The sequence below is a fragment of the Nycticebus coucang genome, chromosome 20, assembly GCF_027406575.1.
Source record: "Nycticebus coucang isolate mNycCou1 chromosome 20, mNycCou1.pri, whole genome shotgun sequence".
In the NCBI taxonomy this organism is placed as follows: domain Eukaryota; kingdom Metazoa; phylum Chordata; class Mammalia; order Primates; family Lorisidae; genus Nycticebus; species Nycticebus coucang.
The window spans coordinates 65299921-65316570 of NC_069799.1; the positions used below are offsets into that span (position 1 = coordinate 65299921).

General features: G+C 43.7%; 1 protein-coding gene across 7 annotated transcripts in view; it reads right to left on the reverse strand.

Moving 5' to 3' along the window:
• Window positions 1-2323: 2323 nt before the first annotated feature.
• Window positions 2324-16650, reverse strand: part of TASOR2 (transcription activation suppressor family member 2) — a 79714-nt gene continuing 65387 nt past the window's right edge. For 6 of the 7 annotated variants that reach the window (XM_053572947.1, XM_053572946.1, XM_053572945.1 and 3 more), the window contains 6 exons: window positions 12161-15946; window positions 7495-7620; window positions 5980-6133; window positions 4967-5072; window positions 4004-4185; window positions 2324-3437 (listed from right to left, as the gene is read on the reverse strand). In XM_053572947.1, the coding sequence (XP_053428922.1) occupies window positions 3319-3437; window positions 4004-4185; window positions 4967-5072; window positions 5980-6133; window positions 7495-7620; window positions 12161-15946 (4473 nt within the window). In that variant the 3' untranslated portion in view covers window positions 2324-3318. The remainder of the gene's footprint in view (window positions 3438-4003; window positions 4186-4966; window positions 5073-5979; window positions 6134-7494; window positions 7621-12160; window positions 15947-16650) is intronic. The other variant, XM_053572948.1, reaches the window with a different exon arrangement.

The following is a 16650-nucleotide window of genomic DNA, read 5'->3' on the forward strand; positions in this document are numbered from 1 at the left end:
AAACTCCTGGGCTTAAGGGATTCCCTTGCCTCAGCCTCCCAAGTATCTAGGACTATAGGCACCCGCCACAACGCCTGGCTTTGTTGTTGTTGTCATTGTTCGGCAGGCCAGGGCTGTATTTGAAACCGCCAGCTGTGGTGTATGTGGCTGGTGCCCTAGCTGCTTGAGCTACAGGTGCCACCATTTTGCCTGCTTTTTAATGAAGTTATTTTTTCTTGATTTCCTTAACCCTTCATTAGATGTAGTTTGTGAATATTTTCTCATATTGTGTAGTTGTCTACTCTTATTTCCTTTGCTGTGCATATTTTTAATCATTTGTTTATTTTTGTTGTTATAATTGCTTTCGGGGTCTTGGTCATAAGTTCTTTGCCTAGGCTGATGTCTAGAAAGTTTTCCTACATTTCCCTTCCCCAGTGTGCTGTTGTCTGCTTTGCTGATCAGCTGGCTGTAGGCAGTTTTTATTTGGGTTCTCTGTTCTGTTCCATTTGTCTATATCTCTTACTTTTATACCAGCACTGTGCTGTTTTGGTCATTGTAGCCTTGCAGTATAATTTGAAGTCAGATAAAATGATACAAATTTGTTCTTTTTGGTGCAGGCTTTGTTTCCACATAATCGACATCATATTTAGCAATACTTTTTATAGGTTAAGGCCTTTTCCTATTGTTTATCACAGATGTGATCCTCTTGCTTCAGCTTCTCAAGTAGCTGCGACTACAAGGCAAATGCCACAAGTCCCAGCTAATTTTCTACTTTTAGGAGACACAGGGTCCTCTTTTAGGAGACATTCGCTCTTGCTCAGGCTGGTCTCAAATTCCTGAGCTTAAGTGATCCTCCAGCCTTGGCCTCCCAGAGTGCTAGGATTCCAAGTATGAGCTACCACACCTGGCCAAGAGCCACTGCCTTTTCTATATAAAATTATCTAAAATTCCAGCAAGCCTTTCTCTACCTTTTCCATAAAAATTTTGAAGTCTGATGCTGGCAAAAGCAGCACAAGCTGGTTTAGTTTAAGTGAAAAAAATTTACAAATTCACGGGTGGCAGCTGTGGCTCAAGGAGTAGGGTGCCAGCCCCATATACCGGAGGTGGTGGGTTCAAACCCGGCCCTGGCCAAAAACTGCAAAAAAAAAAAAAAAAAGCGTTCATGTCCTTCATTCTGCAGAGTCATTCAACACCTGACGTGGAAGGCCAATGGGCCACAGATGGCCTGTGTTTTGATTGAGTATTGAGACAGTCACAGAAAAGGCAGCACAGAAGTTAAGTAAGGTGGCTTCGTGGGTCATGGGTGTTCCCTGAAGGGGAAGTGAACATTCATGAGCTGCAGTGTGAGCAGAGTGTCAGACAGTGGTGGGCAGGTTGTAGGCAGGTGCTCCAAAAAAGTTACTTTGTCCCTAGTAATCTGGAAGTAATTCACTGTACCAAATACAGTTATGGTCCCCTTACTAGATTGTCTTTGGAGGAAAAATAAAGTTATCAGGTTTCTAAGTGAAAATTAGTGTCAATGATTAAAATACTGAGCCCTCTTGAGACAATAAATCAGATCTTTTTAGAGTAGGAATGACACAAAGCAGCTGAATGACTTCTGAAAGGAGTTTCTATATAAAGGTCATGCGAAATTTCCTTTCTGTAATTTGCTGCTCAGAGTACTTGACTTTGAGAAGGAAATAATACCAGAAGCACTGGACAGATTTCTACAAACTAGACCAACAGGATCTAAGAGGTAGAATTTGGATTCCTACTTTTATTTTATTATTATTATTTTTTTTGGTAGCGACAGTCTCACTTTACCGCCCTCTGTAGAGTGCCATGACGTCACAGGACTCAGCAACCTCCAGCTCTTGGGCGTACGCGATTCTCTTGCCTAAGCCTCCTGAGCAGCTGGGACTACAACGCCTGGCTATTTTTTGGTTGCAGTTTGGCCCGGGCTGGGTTTGAACCCATCACCCTTGGGATATGGGGCCGGCGCCCTACTCACTGAGCCACAGGCGCTGCCCTATTATTTTAGAGAGAGAATCTCACTTTTTTGCCCTCTGTAGAGTGCTGTAGCATCAAAGCTCACAGCAACCTCCAGCTTTTGGGCTTAGGCGATTCTCTTGCCTCAACCCCCCACGTAGCTGGGACGTTAGGTGCCCACCACAATGCTGGGCTGTTTTTTGTTGCAGTTTGGCCGGGGTTGGATTTGAACCCGCCACCCTCAGTACATGGGCCGGCGCCCTACCCACTGAGCCACAGGCATCATCCTGGATTCCTATTTTTAAATGGCCTAAAAAATCCTAAAATATTCTGCAAAGTTTTCCCTACAAAATCATTGCAGAAAAGGTAAATGATTTTTAGTTGTCTTTATTAAAAAAGTGAAACAAATTAGTTACAAAATCCTTTGCTCCAAATAGATACTATGTATCTTACAAATGTTTTTTGCTTGGTTTTGAATTTTAAAGATTACAGTAAAAATTATTTCAAATATCATAAATAAATGATTATTTCTTCTTCAGAAAGTTGATTTTTGTAGTTTAGTATTTACAAAAACTAAGTGAGAAATGACCATTTATAAACGTGTACCTTTTAGGAAAAATGCCTTAACTTTATGTAGTGTTGTTGCTTGACTAACGGCAAATAAAACCATTTGAAAGGATAGTTTTACAATGGTGGTAAGACCTTTAAAACCAACCATGATGTGCATTACACATGTCTCTCTGACATTAACATGCAAAAACAAAGCTATTTGTGAAATAGACTTATTTTTGCACCAACTAGTAAATTATGTTGTAAAATTCTTATTTTTAATATTAAGTTCAATAGCTTTAAAGGCATCTGTTTAAAATGAACGTAACTTAAAATTTGACACTGCAACCCAAAGCCAATGGACTGCTTTGAAGTCACACATGTTAGCAAAATATAATGAAAAACAACTTTTGAATTGTAGACATCGATTTTCAAATACAAGAAGACTTCCCATGTGTATCAAAGTTTTCCAAAGAAAAGGGAAGCCGCTAATTTGCTGTTGGAGTCTTCCAATCTAGCCAAGTTGGAGGTAAATCACCTAGAGAAACCAAAGTGGTAATTCCATCTTACGTACCATGGGGAAACTCTTTATGCATCATTTTAACGTGAAAGTTTTTTTCTACCAAGTATCTTAATGCCATATACAGTAATTTGAAGTAGGATTATTATTTCATTAGTGATACTTTAAGAATTCCCATTTATACCGAACTATGTAATTCCGCTCCAAAATAAATGACAAATCTACAGCATGATCTGTATCATGAAGAACAGTTTTATCTTAGCAGCTCTAGCCTGTGTGGGAGTTACAATAAAGTGTTCTTACCAATAGCTACTCCTAAAAGGAGCTGCTACTTTTAGTATGTTTTCTATAAAGTTATTTACATCTGTAACAAGGATTCCACTATTTTCAAAGACTTCTCTGGAGATAGTAGGTTTTTCTATAAAAAAGAAAAAAAGTTTTAATGTACATTACTTTGAAGTATCAGAAACTCTATTAAGTAGAAATCTACATGGAATTCCCTAGTAATGTGGGGAAGAATCTGGTTCAAGGTAAGAAAAGATCTGAACCTCTGGGAACAGCTGCCTCTATGGGGCTGGTGGGAGGGGCACTGAAAAAACATGTGACAACTGCGATCTTTCATTAGAAATTACACAAGGACCTATAGGAACTGATGAGACCACAGAAAAACTAGGGGAGGATTCATCAGACCACGCGGCTATGCTCTATGTGTCAGTCCCAGGCAGGGACAATTGGCTCTTCCCATCCCCACTCCTAACTGTAAAAATTGTGAGCACTGTACTAGGTACTGTAAGTGAGCTAGAGGGTCCTGTGGGCAGGAGAATGTGCTTAGGCTGTGTACAGACACTCCGCACGAGGGACTGGGCAGAGCCGGCATCTGACGGGTGACTGCATGGATCAGATACCTACTCGGATGGACATCCCTAGAACTGAGCTATGGTGGGATTTACTGAGCAGTGAGAATGGGACGCGGCTGTGAGTTACCTGTTAAGAAGATAGCAAACCTGGCATCGGTCTGCTGAATCTGCAGGTTTATCAAACATTCTAAAACATCTGCTTTTGTTGATGACTGGGAGTCACATTGGTGATAATGAAGCAATTCAATGACATTTGCACTTTGATAAGATTTCAGTATTACACTCTTTTTATGTGCAACTGAATCCACTCTGCGGGAAACATATAAGAATATTAACCAAATTTAGTTATTTTTGACAGTTTATTTTTTAATCTTGATTTTCAGTTTTTTTTTCATGTCCCTTGGCCTTCTGGATCTAACTCTGTACTGCTGATAGGTTGCCTCAAAACAGTACAACAGTACTATTCCTTTTATAGACATGCATTTACAATAGGAGCCTCATTAAAAGAAAAAGGGAAGGCACACATTTACGACCAAACCGTGTTGGTGTGGCAAACCTTTCATTACTTTCCACTGGACCTTACTGCTTTGTGTATCTGTACAGCAGTGAGTCTCTTAAGAAAGACAAAGCTTCAAGCTATCCCCCTGGGTAGAGTGCCGTAGCATCACAGCTCACAGCAACCTCCAACTCCTGGGCTCAAGAGATTCTCCTGCCTCTGCCTCCCAAGTAGCTGGGACTACAGGCGCTCGCTTCAATGCCCAGCTATTTTTTGATTGCAGCCATCATTGTTTGGTGGGCCTGGGCTGGATTCAAACCTGCCAGCTCAGGTGTATATGGCTGGCGCCTTAGCAGCTTGAGCCACAGGCACCGAGCCCAATGGTAACTTCTTATATGAATAAGGACCTAAAACATAGCTTCAATACCTTTCTCACAGTTTAGGTTGTAACACACAGCTTCCCTCATCACAAACCCAATCCATGGCAACAGATGCCCCCTGCTGTGTATGGGGAAGGGGAAGCAGCAGCTGTGGCAGCCCTGTCTACAGCACAGGAGCATTAGCCAGTCCCCACCTCCTGCACCGAGTCCTTACCTCACATCTTCTTTCAGTTTTTTATTTTCTCTGTAGTGAAGCAACCACTTCCATCTTCCATTTCGATTTAATTTTTCCAGAATTTTCATAATTTCTTTCAGTTGAACTACAGAATAGGTTTGGTAAGAGAAGACAGAGTTTTTAAGGTTCATGCAAAGTTCAATAATTATTATTTGTAAAAACAGAAAACAAAACAAAGCCCATGGCTGAGTGTGCACTATCACTGCTGTGTGTGTGGCCACTACCCTTATGAGGCATGAACTTACGGCCCCCTCCGCTCGGTCCCACTTGCTAAAGGCGTGGGACAAAATTACGTGCACAGGAGCACGTAATCACCAGCAACTAAAGCCCCGACTGCACACAAGATGTGTGATAAGAGACGGGCAGGAGGCCCAGTTGTGGCAGAGAAAGGGGAGGTAGAAGTTTCTAAATAATGGAACCGACTAGTATTTTCAATCCCAGTTTCCACAGAAAGTTCACACTGGTAAGGTAAATGCTTCCTCTGATACAGATGTGGTGTCTACTTTAAATGTAATCAGAGCCAGGGCAAGTCTGGATTATACAGAAAAGTGTCTGCCCTAAGAAAAGTCAATTCTATCTGTTTTCAAATAGATAATTAAACAAGATGACTCTTAGCAGCCATTTTCAAAATTTTCATGGTATCAACAAGATGGCAGGGGTGATGCCATCAGAAATGGAGAAGGCTGATCCTAAGGAAAAGATTTAATATGTAGCTGACTTAAAATGAAGGCGTTAAATATAACAAAAACTTCCAACCTGTATCAGCAAGGGGTTAGCTGCACGACTGAGAAGGGGGCACTTAGAAGGTCTGCCAGCAGACCCTCGCTCCCTGAGAGCACTGAGCACAGCGGACGGCAGAAATCAAGCCCTCGGCACATAGCAACTAAGACCTTTTTTAAAATAATGAACTATTATTTGCACTACCCAGAGAGGAGAAAGTGTTCTGAATAGACTTTAAAGAAAGAAACAAGAAAGGAAAGTCCAAGACCAACCTAATGTTAAGGCCTCTAATATCTTGTCATCCGACACCACAAAGCCTCCCGCCTGGAACAGCTCTTGGTAAGTGTGATTAAGAACATCTCCAGGGCTGTCGATTCCAGCAAAGATGACGCCGGGTAAATGCTTCAACTTCAGCAGAGAAGGAATCTGCTCAACACAGAAAGACCCCCATACAGACAAGTTCACTGAGCATGTTTTCTTAAAAACTTCTCTCACTTTCCTATCCAAGGGTTTCAAGGTTCAGGAGCAACTGACAATACTTTTAACCTTGGGTTATGGATGAGTGATCTGTCCCACATAAAGAAAAATAACTCACCAGTGGCTTTCCAGCCAAAATTGATTAAAAAGAAGCTGCTAAAACTCCCACAGGTTAGAAATAATTAATGAGGGAAGAGCACAACTGAGGTTTTAGGGACCCCAGAAAGTCACTAGCCAGGCCACCTAATCTCACTGCATTCCTGTCTCCAGCTCAGGTGGGTGCCAGCACTGTCACTCTCTACTGGTGACGGTATTATGCATCTGGCCTATGTCCATGAGTTGGGTCTTGGGACAAGCAATCAGTAGGTAAAGATAATAAGGAGTTACACTTTTCACAAGTCCTTTTTTTTTTTTTTTTTTTGTAGAGACAGAGTCTCACTTTATGGCCCTCGGTAGAGTGCCGTGGCCTCACACAGCTCACAGCAACCTCCAACTCCTGGGCTTAAGCGATTCTCTTGCCTCAGCCTCCCGAGTAGCTGGGACTACAGGCGCCTGCCACAACGCCCAGCTATTTTTTGGTTGCAGTTTGGCCGGGGCCGGGTTTGAACCTGCCACCCTCGGTATATGGGGCCGGTGCCCTACAGACTGAGCCACAGGCGCCGCCCCTTCACAAGTCCTTTTAATGCAAAATTTAGACATCAAATGATGCAGATTCATTTCTCAGATGAGAAGATTAAGCAGTCTCTCACCTCTTTTTATAGTTTGCCTTTAGTTAAGAGATATTTTCTTAGCTCTCTAACACGCTGCCCTATGGCTCGGCGCCTGTAGCTCAGTGGCTAGGGCACCAGCCGCATACACCTGAGCCAGCAGGTGCTAATCCGGCCCGGGCCTGCCAAACTGCAACTACAACCAAAAAATAGCCAGGTGTTGTGGCAGGTGCCTGTAGTCCCAGCTACTTGGGAGGCTAAGGCAGGAGAGTCACTTGAGCCCAAGAGTTTGAGGTTGCTGTGAGCTGTGATGCCACAGCAATCTACCCACAGCAACAGTTTGAGACTGTCTCAAAAAAAAAAAAAAAAAGAAGAAAGAAAAAACCAACAACATAGAAACCCACGCTGCCCTACAAATGCCTTGATAACATCAAGTGCACCATCTTGATCCTGTTTTCTTCCCACTTAAAGGCCCCATGGTAATGTGCCTGTGTTAACTTCTTCCCCATGTAAGAAATGCGCCAACAGTGGAGAGTCTGATCGTTACAGAACTTCAGTTCCTGGAATACATTTCTTTGTAATACAGATAATTTCCCAACCTACCTGATGTAAATGTGATGATATATCTTCATTTCTGATGATGACTATCAGTGTGTCATCCTCACCATGGGAAGCTTGACAAAAATGCTGAGGTTCGATTTCTGTATGGCCTCCTTTCCTCAGAAGGTTCTGGAAGATTACAAACAGCCATTACTAAAAAAAACAAAAAGGAGGCCTGCACAGAACCACTTTTAATTTATTAAAAACAATCAAAAAAGCATATCTCATTTAATGAAATTATACCCTCACGAGGCAGCCTTAAGTGGCAATTTGTCTTCTCACTAAACAAACACCTTTTATGTAGACTGTCTAGATAAACAAAGGGCTGTTGGGGATCACCAACTGCATGTAGTTGTTTCTTTCAAAAGCAATGAGGTTCATGACAAATCTTTAATGTCCGTCAAGTTTGCTTCTCCTAACAGGTGAGCTACCTTTCAGACAATGAATATTTGAAAAATGCCACCTCTAGTCAAAACACTTTTAGAACTTAAATATTTACATGACATCCTTCACACCCCACCTTCTCTAATATTTTGATTTTATGTTTGTCTGAAGTATACTGGGTTTCTAACTCACACCCAGATGTTAGTTTACTGTTAAATGAAAAATGACAAGCATAATTTATTCCGTTATAAAAGTAGTGTTACTTTGGTCTGTTTCCTCTGTATCTTGAAAAAACTCAAATTTTAACTACTCGAAATTCATCATTCAAATGTATGGTTGGGCTCATGCCAACCATACATTTAGCACTTTGGGAGGTTGAGACAAGATTGCTTGAGGCCAGGAGTTCTAGACCAGCCTGGCCACGAGTGAGACCCCCCTATCCACAAAAAATTAGAAAAACTAGCCTCGTATAGTGGTATATGCCTGCATTTCCAGCTAGTTGGAGGCAGAGGCTAGAGCAGGCGTCCTCAAACTTTTTAAATAGGGGACCAATTCACTGTCCCTCAGACGGTTGGAGGGCTGGACTATAGTTTAAAAAAAAAAAACAAAACTGTAACCAGATTCCATGCACGCTGCACGTATCTTATTTTGAAGTAAAAAAATAGAACGGGAACAAATACAATCACACCACTTCCTGTGGCCCGCGGGCCGCAGTTTGAGGGCCCCTGGGCTAGAGGATCACTTGAGCCCTGGATTTGACATTATAGTGAGCTATGATGATGCCACTGCACTCTAACCTGGGCAACAGAACAAGACTGTCTCAAAGAAAAAAAAAAGGTACGGCATGATTTTCAGACAAATTCTTACAAAATTTAACAAAGAGACTACTGAAATAGGTACAAATAAAGTACAACTTTGTACTTTATTTTTTGAGACAGGGTCTCACTCTGTCATCCAGGCTACAGTATAGTATATCCCAGATTAAGTACACTTGTTTTTTTAGACAGTCTCACTTTGTTGTCCTCGGGAGAGTGCTGTGGCATCATAGCTCACAGCAACATATTGGGCTCAAGCGATTCTCTTGCCTTAGCCTCCCGAGTAGCTGGGACTACAGGCACCTGCCACAATGCCTGGCTATTTTTAGAGATGGGGGTCTTGCTTTTGCTCAGGCTGGTCTCGAACTCAATAAAATAAACCAGTAAGGGACAAGTCAGCCTGAGGTGCCTCCAACACAACGTGCTGAGAAGAGCAGACCATCATCTGAGCGTTCTCGCTGAGACCACATAGCTTGGGAGAACATGTCAACAGAAACTGAAGCCAACTAGTGAACAACTGGCCTACAGTTCTCAAAACTGTCAAGATCATAAAAGATATGGGATGACAGAAGAGCTGTTCCAGACTAAAGACCCGACAAGCACACTCCTGTGATCCTAAACTATGACAACTGGTAGAACAGATGGTCATACTGGGTTAATGTGAACGTCCTGATTTTTAGGACCGTGCTCTGATTATTTGTAAGAGTGTTCTTGTACTCAGGTAACAGACATTTTAGGATCCAGGGGTAATGGGACGGGGTGTATACAACATACTTGCAAATGTTTCAGAAATGTTAATATTGGGCTATCTGGATGAAGGGTACTATCTCTGTAACCTTTATGTAATTTTGAAATTACTAAAAATATTTTTTTAACGCTGTCTATACCTCAAGTAGAAGAAAAACAAATTATGAGAGGATACTAAGGAAGCTAATGGTGAATCACAGCAGATGCTGGCTCCCCTCAAGCCAGACTTCACCATGGTTACATCATGTACTCACCAGAGACCATCAGTCTCTCCTAATACCAATTATGTATTTATGAGACAGAGTCTCCACTCTGTTGCCCAGGCTAGAGAGCAGTAATGTCATCGTACCTCACAGCAAGCTCAACCTCCTGGGCTCAAGCGAACCCCTTGTCTCAGCTTCCCAAGGAGCTGAGACTACAGGCAGCTGTCATCATTTCTAACTAACATTTTCTAACTAACATTTTATGTTTAGTAGAGACAGGATCTTGCTCTTGCTCAGGCTGGTCTCGACCTTCTGAGGTCAAGCAATCCTCCCATCTTGGCTTCCCAGAGTGTTTAGATTACAGGCACAGGCCACCACAGCTGGCCATACTCAAATTTTTAAAAACACATCCCAAACCAAGAGGTCCCTCTATTTTTTTTTTTTTTTGAAACCAAGTTTCACTTTGTCACCCTGGGTAGAGTGCCGTGGCATCACAGCTCACAGGAACCTCAAACTCTTGGGCTCAAGTGATCCTCTTGCCTCAGCCTCCCACATAGCTGGGACTACAGGCGTCTGTCCCACTACCAAGCTATTTTTTAAGAATGGGGTCTCAGGTGGCACCTAATGGCTCAGTGAGTAGGGCGCCCGGCCCCATATACCAAGGGTGGCAGGTTCAAACCCAGTCCTGGCCAAACTGCAACAAAAAACAGCCAGGCGTTGTGGTGGTAGCCTGTAGCCCTAGCTACTTGAGAGGCCGAGGCAAGAGAATCGCTTAAGCCCAAGAGCTGGAGGTTGCTGTGAGCTGTGACGTCATAGCACTCTACCAAGAACGACAAACTGAGACTCTGTCTCTAAAAAAAAAAACGATGATAATGTGGGTCTTGCTCTTGTTTAGGCTGGTCTTGAACTCCTAAGCTCAGGCGATCTACCTGTCTCAGCCTCCCAGAGTGCTGGGATTACAAGCATGAGCTGCCATGCCCGGCCCCAAGAGGTCCCTCTCAATTATCCCCACTAATGGAGGAACATAGGTAGTAAATTTTATTTTTTTTGGAGAGTCTCACTATCTCACCCTCAGTAGAGTGCTGTGGCATCATAGCTCACAGTGACCTTAAACTCTTGGGCTTAAGTGATTCTCTTGCCTCAGCCTCCTAAGTAGTTGGGACTACAGGCGTCGGCCACAATGCCTGGCTATTTTTTGGTTGCAGTGTTTTAGCTGTTTAGTTGGCCTGGCTGGGTTCGAACCTGCCACCCTTGCTGTATGTGGCTGGTGCCGTAACCACTGTGCTACAGGCACCGAGCCAACACTGGCAACTTTTATTTTATTTTATTTATTTGTTTATGCTTTTGAGACAGAGTCCCACTATGTCACCCTCAGTAGAGTGCTGTGGCATCACGACTCCACAGCAACCTCAAACTCTTGGACTCAAGCGATTCTCTTGCCCCAGCCTCCCAAGTAGCTGGGACTACAGGTGCCTACCACACCGCCCAGCTGTTTTTTTGTTGCAGTTGTTGTTGTTTAGCTGGCCTGGGCCTGGTTCGAACCCGCCAGCCTCGGTGCATGTGGCTGGTGCCATAACCTCTGTGTTATGGGTGTGGAGCTAACACTGGCAATTTTTTTTTTTTTTTTTTTGAGACAGAGCCTCAAGCTGTCACCCTGGGTAGAGCGCTGTGGCATCACAGCTCACAGCAACCTCCAACTCCTGGGCTCAAGAGATTCTCCTGCCTCTGCCTCCCAAGTAGCTGGTACTATAGATGCCCGCCACAATATCCGGCTATTTTTTGGTTACAGTCGTCATAGTTGTTTGGCAGGCCCGGGATGGATTCAAACCCGCCAGCTCAGGTGTATGTGGCTGGCGCCTTAGCCGCTTGAGCCACAGGCGCCAAGCCAACACTGGCAATTTTTTTTTTAACAGACAGACTCTCATTTGGCACCCTCAGTAAGAGTGCTGTGGCATCACAGCTCACAGCAACCTCCAGCTCTTGGGCTTAGGTGATTCTCTTGCCTCAGCCTCCTGAGTAGCTGGGACTACAGGCACCCACCACAATGCCCAGCTATTTTTTTTGTTGCAGTTTGGCTAGGGGTGGATTCAAACCTGCCACCCTTGTCATATGGGGCCGACGCCCTACTCACTGAGCCACAGTCACTGCCCAACACTGGCAATTTTTAATAAAAATTTAGTCAGTGCCTAATTTCAGAACATCATACAAATCTTCAAATATAACATAAATAGGAGATTCTTTTTTTTTTTTTTTTTGTGATTTTTGGCCGGGGCTGGGTTTGAACCCGCCACCTCCGGCATATGGGACCGGCACCCTACTCCTTGAGCCACAGGCACCGCCTATAAATAGGAGCTTCTTATAGGAAACATTCAGTACGCAGATCAACACTGAGCTATAAAACCTAAATGCCATTTACTATCACGAATTCTTTCTAAAGCCAAGAATGCGAAATGTGTTATTCCCAAATCAACTAAAATTAGAAAGTAATTAACAAAGTATAAGCAAAACCTAGCACCTTACCTTTGTTCTTACAAAGAATGATTTGTCTTCTGTTTCAATAAGGTGGAACAGAAAGGTGCTGTTACAAGCCTCTTTCATGACACTTTTTAATTTGATGTGGAGACTGGTACACAAGTCTGTGATCACATCTTCATAGGAGGCCGACTGCCTTGAGCAAGACAGATACATTTCTGGAGACCTGGCAGCTTCTCCAGACTTGACGTTTAATCCTCGACCCCGGGAAACTACTTGGCTGCTATTCTTCATCACCTTATTGAACTCAGCATATTCATTGAGAATAAGTGAAATATCATTTCGAGAGTCTTTCAAAGTACTGTTATATTTCAGTTTGTTGAGGTGGAATGAAACAGTCGGATTTCTTTGAGAATTTATGAGATTGCTACTGTGATCACACCTCTTCTTCCAAAAGGAGGGCAACCTGTGCAGACGACGGGGCAGGGGCCCTCCCCTGTGCTGACCCTGCCTAGAGTCTGAGTGCACAACTGTCACCAGGAGGGGGCTTCTGCTCCTGGACGCAGGATGCTCAACTGGGGCCTCACATGTTTTTGTCAACGGGAAAGTGCTGACGGCAGCCTGAAGAGGTGAGTCCTTGAGAAAGACACCGGAGGAGGTGGCAGGGTGCTGTGCACCCCCCTTCTTTACTGTCTGTTTTATCTTATGTGCAAATCGCAGGTACTCCAAGTCTAAAGTGTTCTGGGTGAGGTCGTTGGTCACCTGCCAAGTGCTTGTCCAGGAGCTGAGCAGGCTGCAGTCTGCAGTGAAATTCAGGTGCCTGCTCAGGCTGTGTAAAGTTTTTGTGGTATCTTTGAACTCTTTTGTTATAGTAAAGTTGGCGTAAGTTCTGGGGATTCCGCGGTAATCCCGGATTTGGATGTAACATGGCATACGCTTATCTTCTTTCTTTAATGTACTGGCCCAGGGCCTGGGAGGAAAGTTTGTCTCCTTGCCTGGAACCCAGCCTGAGCAGCTCCAGTTTGTGTGTTCACTGCTGTCTAAGTTCACCGAAGAGCCGTAACTATCTGTGGCAGCATCCTCTCTTCTCCCGGTGTGACTACCTCTCAAAGTGCAAGAGTCCTCCATGTCTAATTTGGGGTTTCCACAGCCACCGAGAGGGGCTAGACCAGAGTCCACAGAAAGTGGTTCACAGTGCACAGCCCCAAGCCCAGCCCCAAGCCTGTGCCCTTGACCAGCCCTTTCACAGTCTGCATGCTCTTCAGAGATTCCACAGGCAGGAGGGTTGAAGGGCTCTGGGACACAGGAAGCAGAAGGCTCTCTGTTGGAGCTCTCACTCACATTTGCTGTGTTTCCACAAGTGCCAACATACATGGGGAAAACCCTGCTGGGCAATAGCTCCTCTGTCACACACTGTGATGTATCTTGCAAAAGGTGGATTGTTTTCTGTTTGCTTTCTAGAGCTGTAGTGTTGGGTGGCGGGCCAACTGTGCCTAGATCTATGGTTTCCTCATGTAATGCCACCTCAGTTTCACTGTTCTTAAGCAAACAGGCCATTTTGACTACTGATAATTCCTGTGTTTGAAACCCTGGGTCTACAGTCACTGGACACATACAATGGGTCACCACAGTACACTCTGCAGAGGAACCCTGTGCCGGGACCTCTGGGAGTGCGTGTGCCTGTGCAGCCTGAGCGCCAGCAACTGCAGCAAGACCTGTTGGCACACCACTGCTCAGGAGAGTCTTCCTGATGCTGGGAGGGCTGGTCTGTTGCTTTGATGACGCATCCAACATACCACCTGGAGCAGTCGAGAAAACCAATGTGTTAGCCAAAGACTTATTTTCCATAACCTTTCTGGGACTAAATGGAAGTTCATTGGACTCCAAGACAAGACGTTTTAATTCCAAATTTCTGTTCTCTATACTAACTGGCTGAAAGAGATTTCCTGATTTCACCAGTTTTTGTAGAGGGAGCTTGAGGTCCCCTCTGTACTCAGCAACTAAGGCAGGCTGGGTTAACTCTGCACCACAGCTGTGCACCATTTCCGAGACAGACAGACTCTCATCACACTTCCCCTGGCCCACCTCCTGGGTTACTTTACCGGGAAGGGCAAGTCCGCCCTTTGTCTCTGGGTAATCAGTCATCATCAGGGGCACCTCAGCAAACGACTGCACGTGTTGGACCTGAGTAAAGTCATTTTGTCCTACTGGATGGGTAGGACCAACAAAAGAATTTTCTTTTTCTGTTACGCCTAAATCTCTTGACTCAAACTGAGAGAATCCGTGACTCTTTGCACTCTGTGTCCCATGATGTTTTAAACCACACAGAGACACTGCCTGGTATGGTCTCGTTTCTTCAAGTGGTACTAGGGCATCAGGACTAGAAGCTGGTGACACTTCCTCAATTAGAGAATCAAAGGGAAAGTCAGAGGTCACATTAATTTCCTCTGCAATCTCAAGCGTGCAATTTTCCTTAGAAAGGATTACAGTAACTGGTTGTAATCGATCGCCCTCTCTCTCCTTATTTTCTACTGGTTCTTCTGATGCTGTGGGATATACAGACACATAACCAGAACTCATGTCTCTGTTCTCTGGGAGCACCAGCTCCTCTGGCTTGACTGTTCCTTCAGCCGTATCTTGAAGTGCTAAATTTGATGACAGGGACTCCTGAGGCTGCTCCGTCTCCCTAGCTGGTGTTTCTTCTCTGGGACTTGTAGGTGGTGATATTGTTAGAGTTAAGTCAATGTCAGAATCTTCCTCTGATAACTCTAGCCTGACCGCCTCTCTGTTCTCAGACAAGGTGGAGTGTTTGATAAACACCGAGTTAAACAATTCAGAATCCTGATTTTCAGTGTTGGGATCACTCCTCGCATTCTTCCTCAGTTCTAAAGGGCCATCTGATGCGCTGCTGCTTGGGGCAATGCAGTTCAGTGAATACTGCTCTTCCAAGGTGGGAGAGGCTGATGATAAGTCTACTTCAACTTGGCTCGGCTCTACAATCCCCTCTGACGATACTCCACAGAGATTCTGAGTCTGCAGAAAGAAATCTTGGGAGTGCTTCATTTCTTCATTGGGTGACAGATAACTGGATCCTTTAACTGAAGATGGTGCCTGCACTGCCACTGCACTATGTGACAGTGATAAGCCTGGAAAAGGCATTTCTTTCTGTAATGAGCACACTTCTTTATCAAGAGTCTCTCTCCTCTGTGAGGAGACACACAGGTACTTAGTGTCCGTCTGTCCTGATACAGCAAGAGATGAAACATCCTCGAGACTCTGTGTCTGTGCCGTTCCCAAGGTGGACATGGGATGTCTAAGACTTGTAGCAGATGGTAGGTGAACCAATTCCTTAGTAAAGGCTGTAGGTTGATCAGCTCTATTTATAACTTCTGTCTGTACTGGTGCGTAGGCATTTTTGTCAACAGCGAAAGTAACAGGCTCCACATTGATCATTATATACCCTCTATCATCCTTCCCTTTCAAGGAAGGCTGGCACTCATGTATGCCGCTGGGGCTGCTATGCTGGATAAGGTCCTGTAAAGCACCTGATTTTGTTGGTGTTGTTGTATGAAAAATATCAACTCTGTTTTCAAGGGTGGTGTAATGAGGCATTGCCGGCTGACTAATGATCCCACTGTAGGTTGTGGTGAATGTGGTTTGAGAGACAGTTCCATTGTAAGAAGCCACTCTTATGCTATCCAGTGGCTGAAGGGTTCCATCTTCACTAGGAATAATAGAAGATCCATTAGTTTTGGTATTTCTAATACCAGAAAGCATAAGATTGGAAGTCTCTAGTTTATCTGATGATTCCTGTTTAGCTTTTCTCCCAATTACCTAAAATGACAGAAATTTTAAAAATCAGATTTTGATTTTTTTTCCAGATTTTGATTTTTAAAAAAACAATTATACATGTGAACAAATAAGACAAAAAATTTTCATGTGTCAAAAAAATCTCTTTTTAAGATAGGCTTAAAACAACTCCCAATGTGATTTGTATTTTTTCTTTACTTTGAGACAGTGTCTTCTGCTGCTGCCTGGGATAGAGAGCAGTGGCATCATCATAGCTCAATGCAACCTCAACTTCCTGGGCTCAAGTGATCCTCCAGTCTTGGCCTCCGAAAGTGCTAGCATTATAGGTATGAGCCACAGTGCCTGGCCTGCTTCCTTTAAATATATAGACAGATGAAGAATTATAAAACTTTCTTAATTATACAGCCTGTTTTTTTAATACCCTTTTGGACAAAAAGTGGCTAGAATACTGGTAATTCTGAAAGGCAACCTATTTATTAAATAGCATCATTTAACTCAGAATGCAATACTAGAGAAAAAAATACACTCATTCTGGTAGATAAAGGCCCCTCAATCCTTAGCTATCTTCTTCACTGAGAACTGGAGATGTCTTCTTCATTTTAATACTGCCTACAGAGCAACTGAAAACTTATCAATGTGGTTTGCATTTATACACTAATGGGACTGATTTAAATAGTAGCTGTAGGATTTAGGTTAAATATTAGAACTACCTCATAACAATTCTGGTA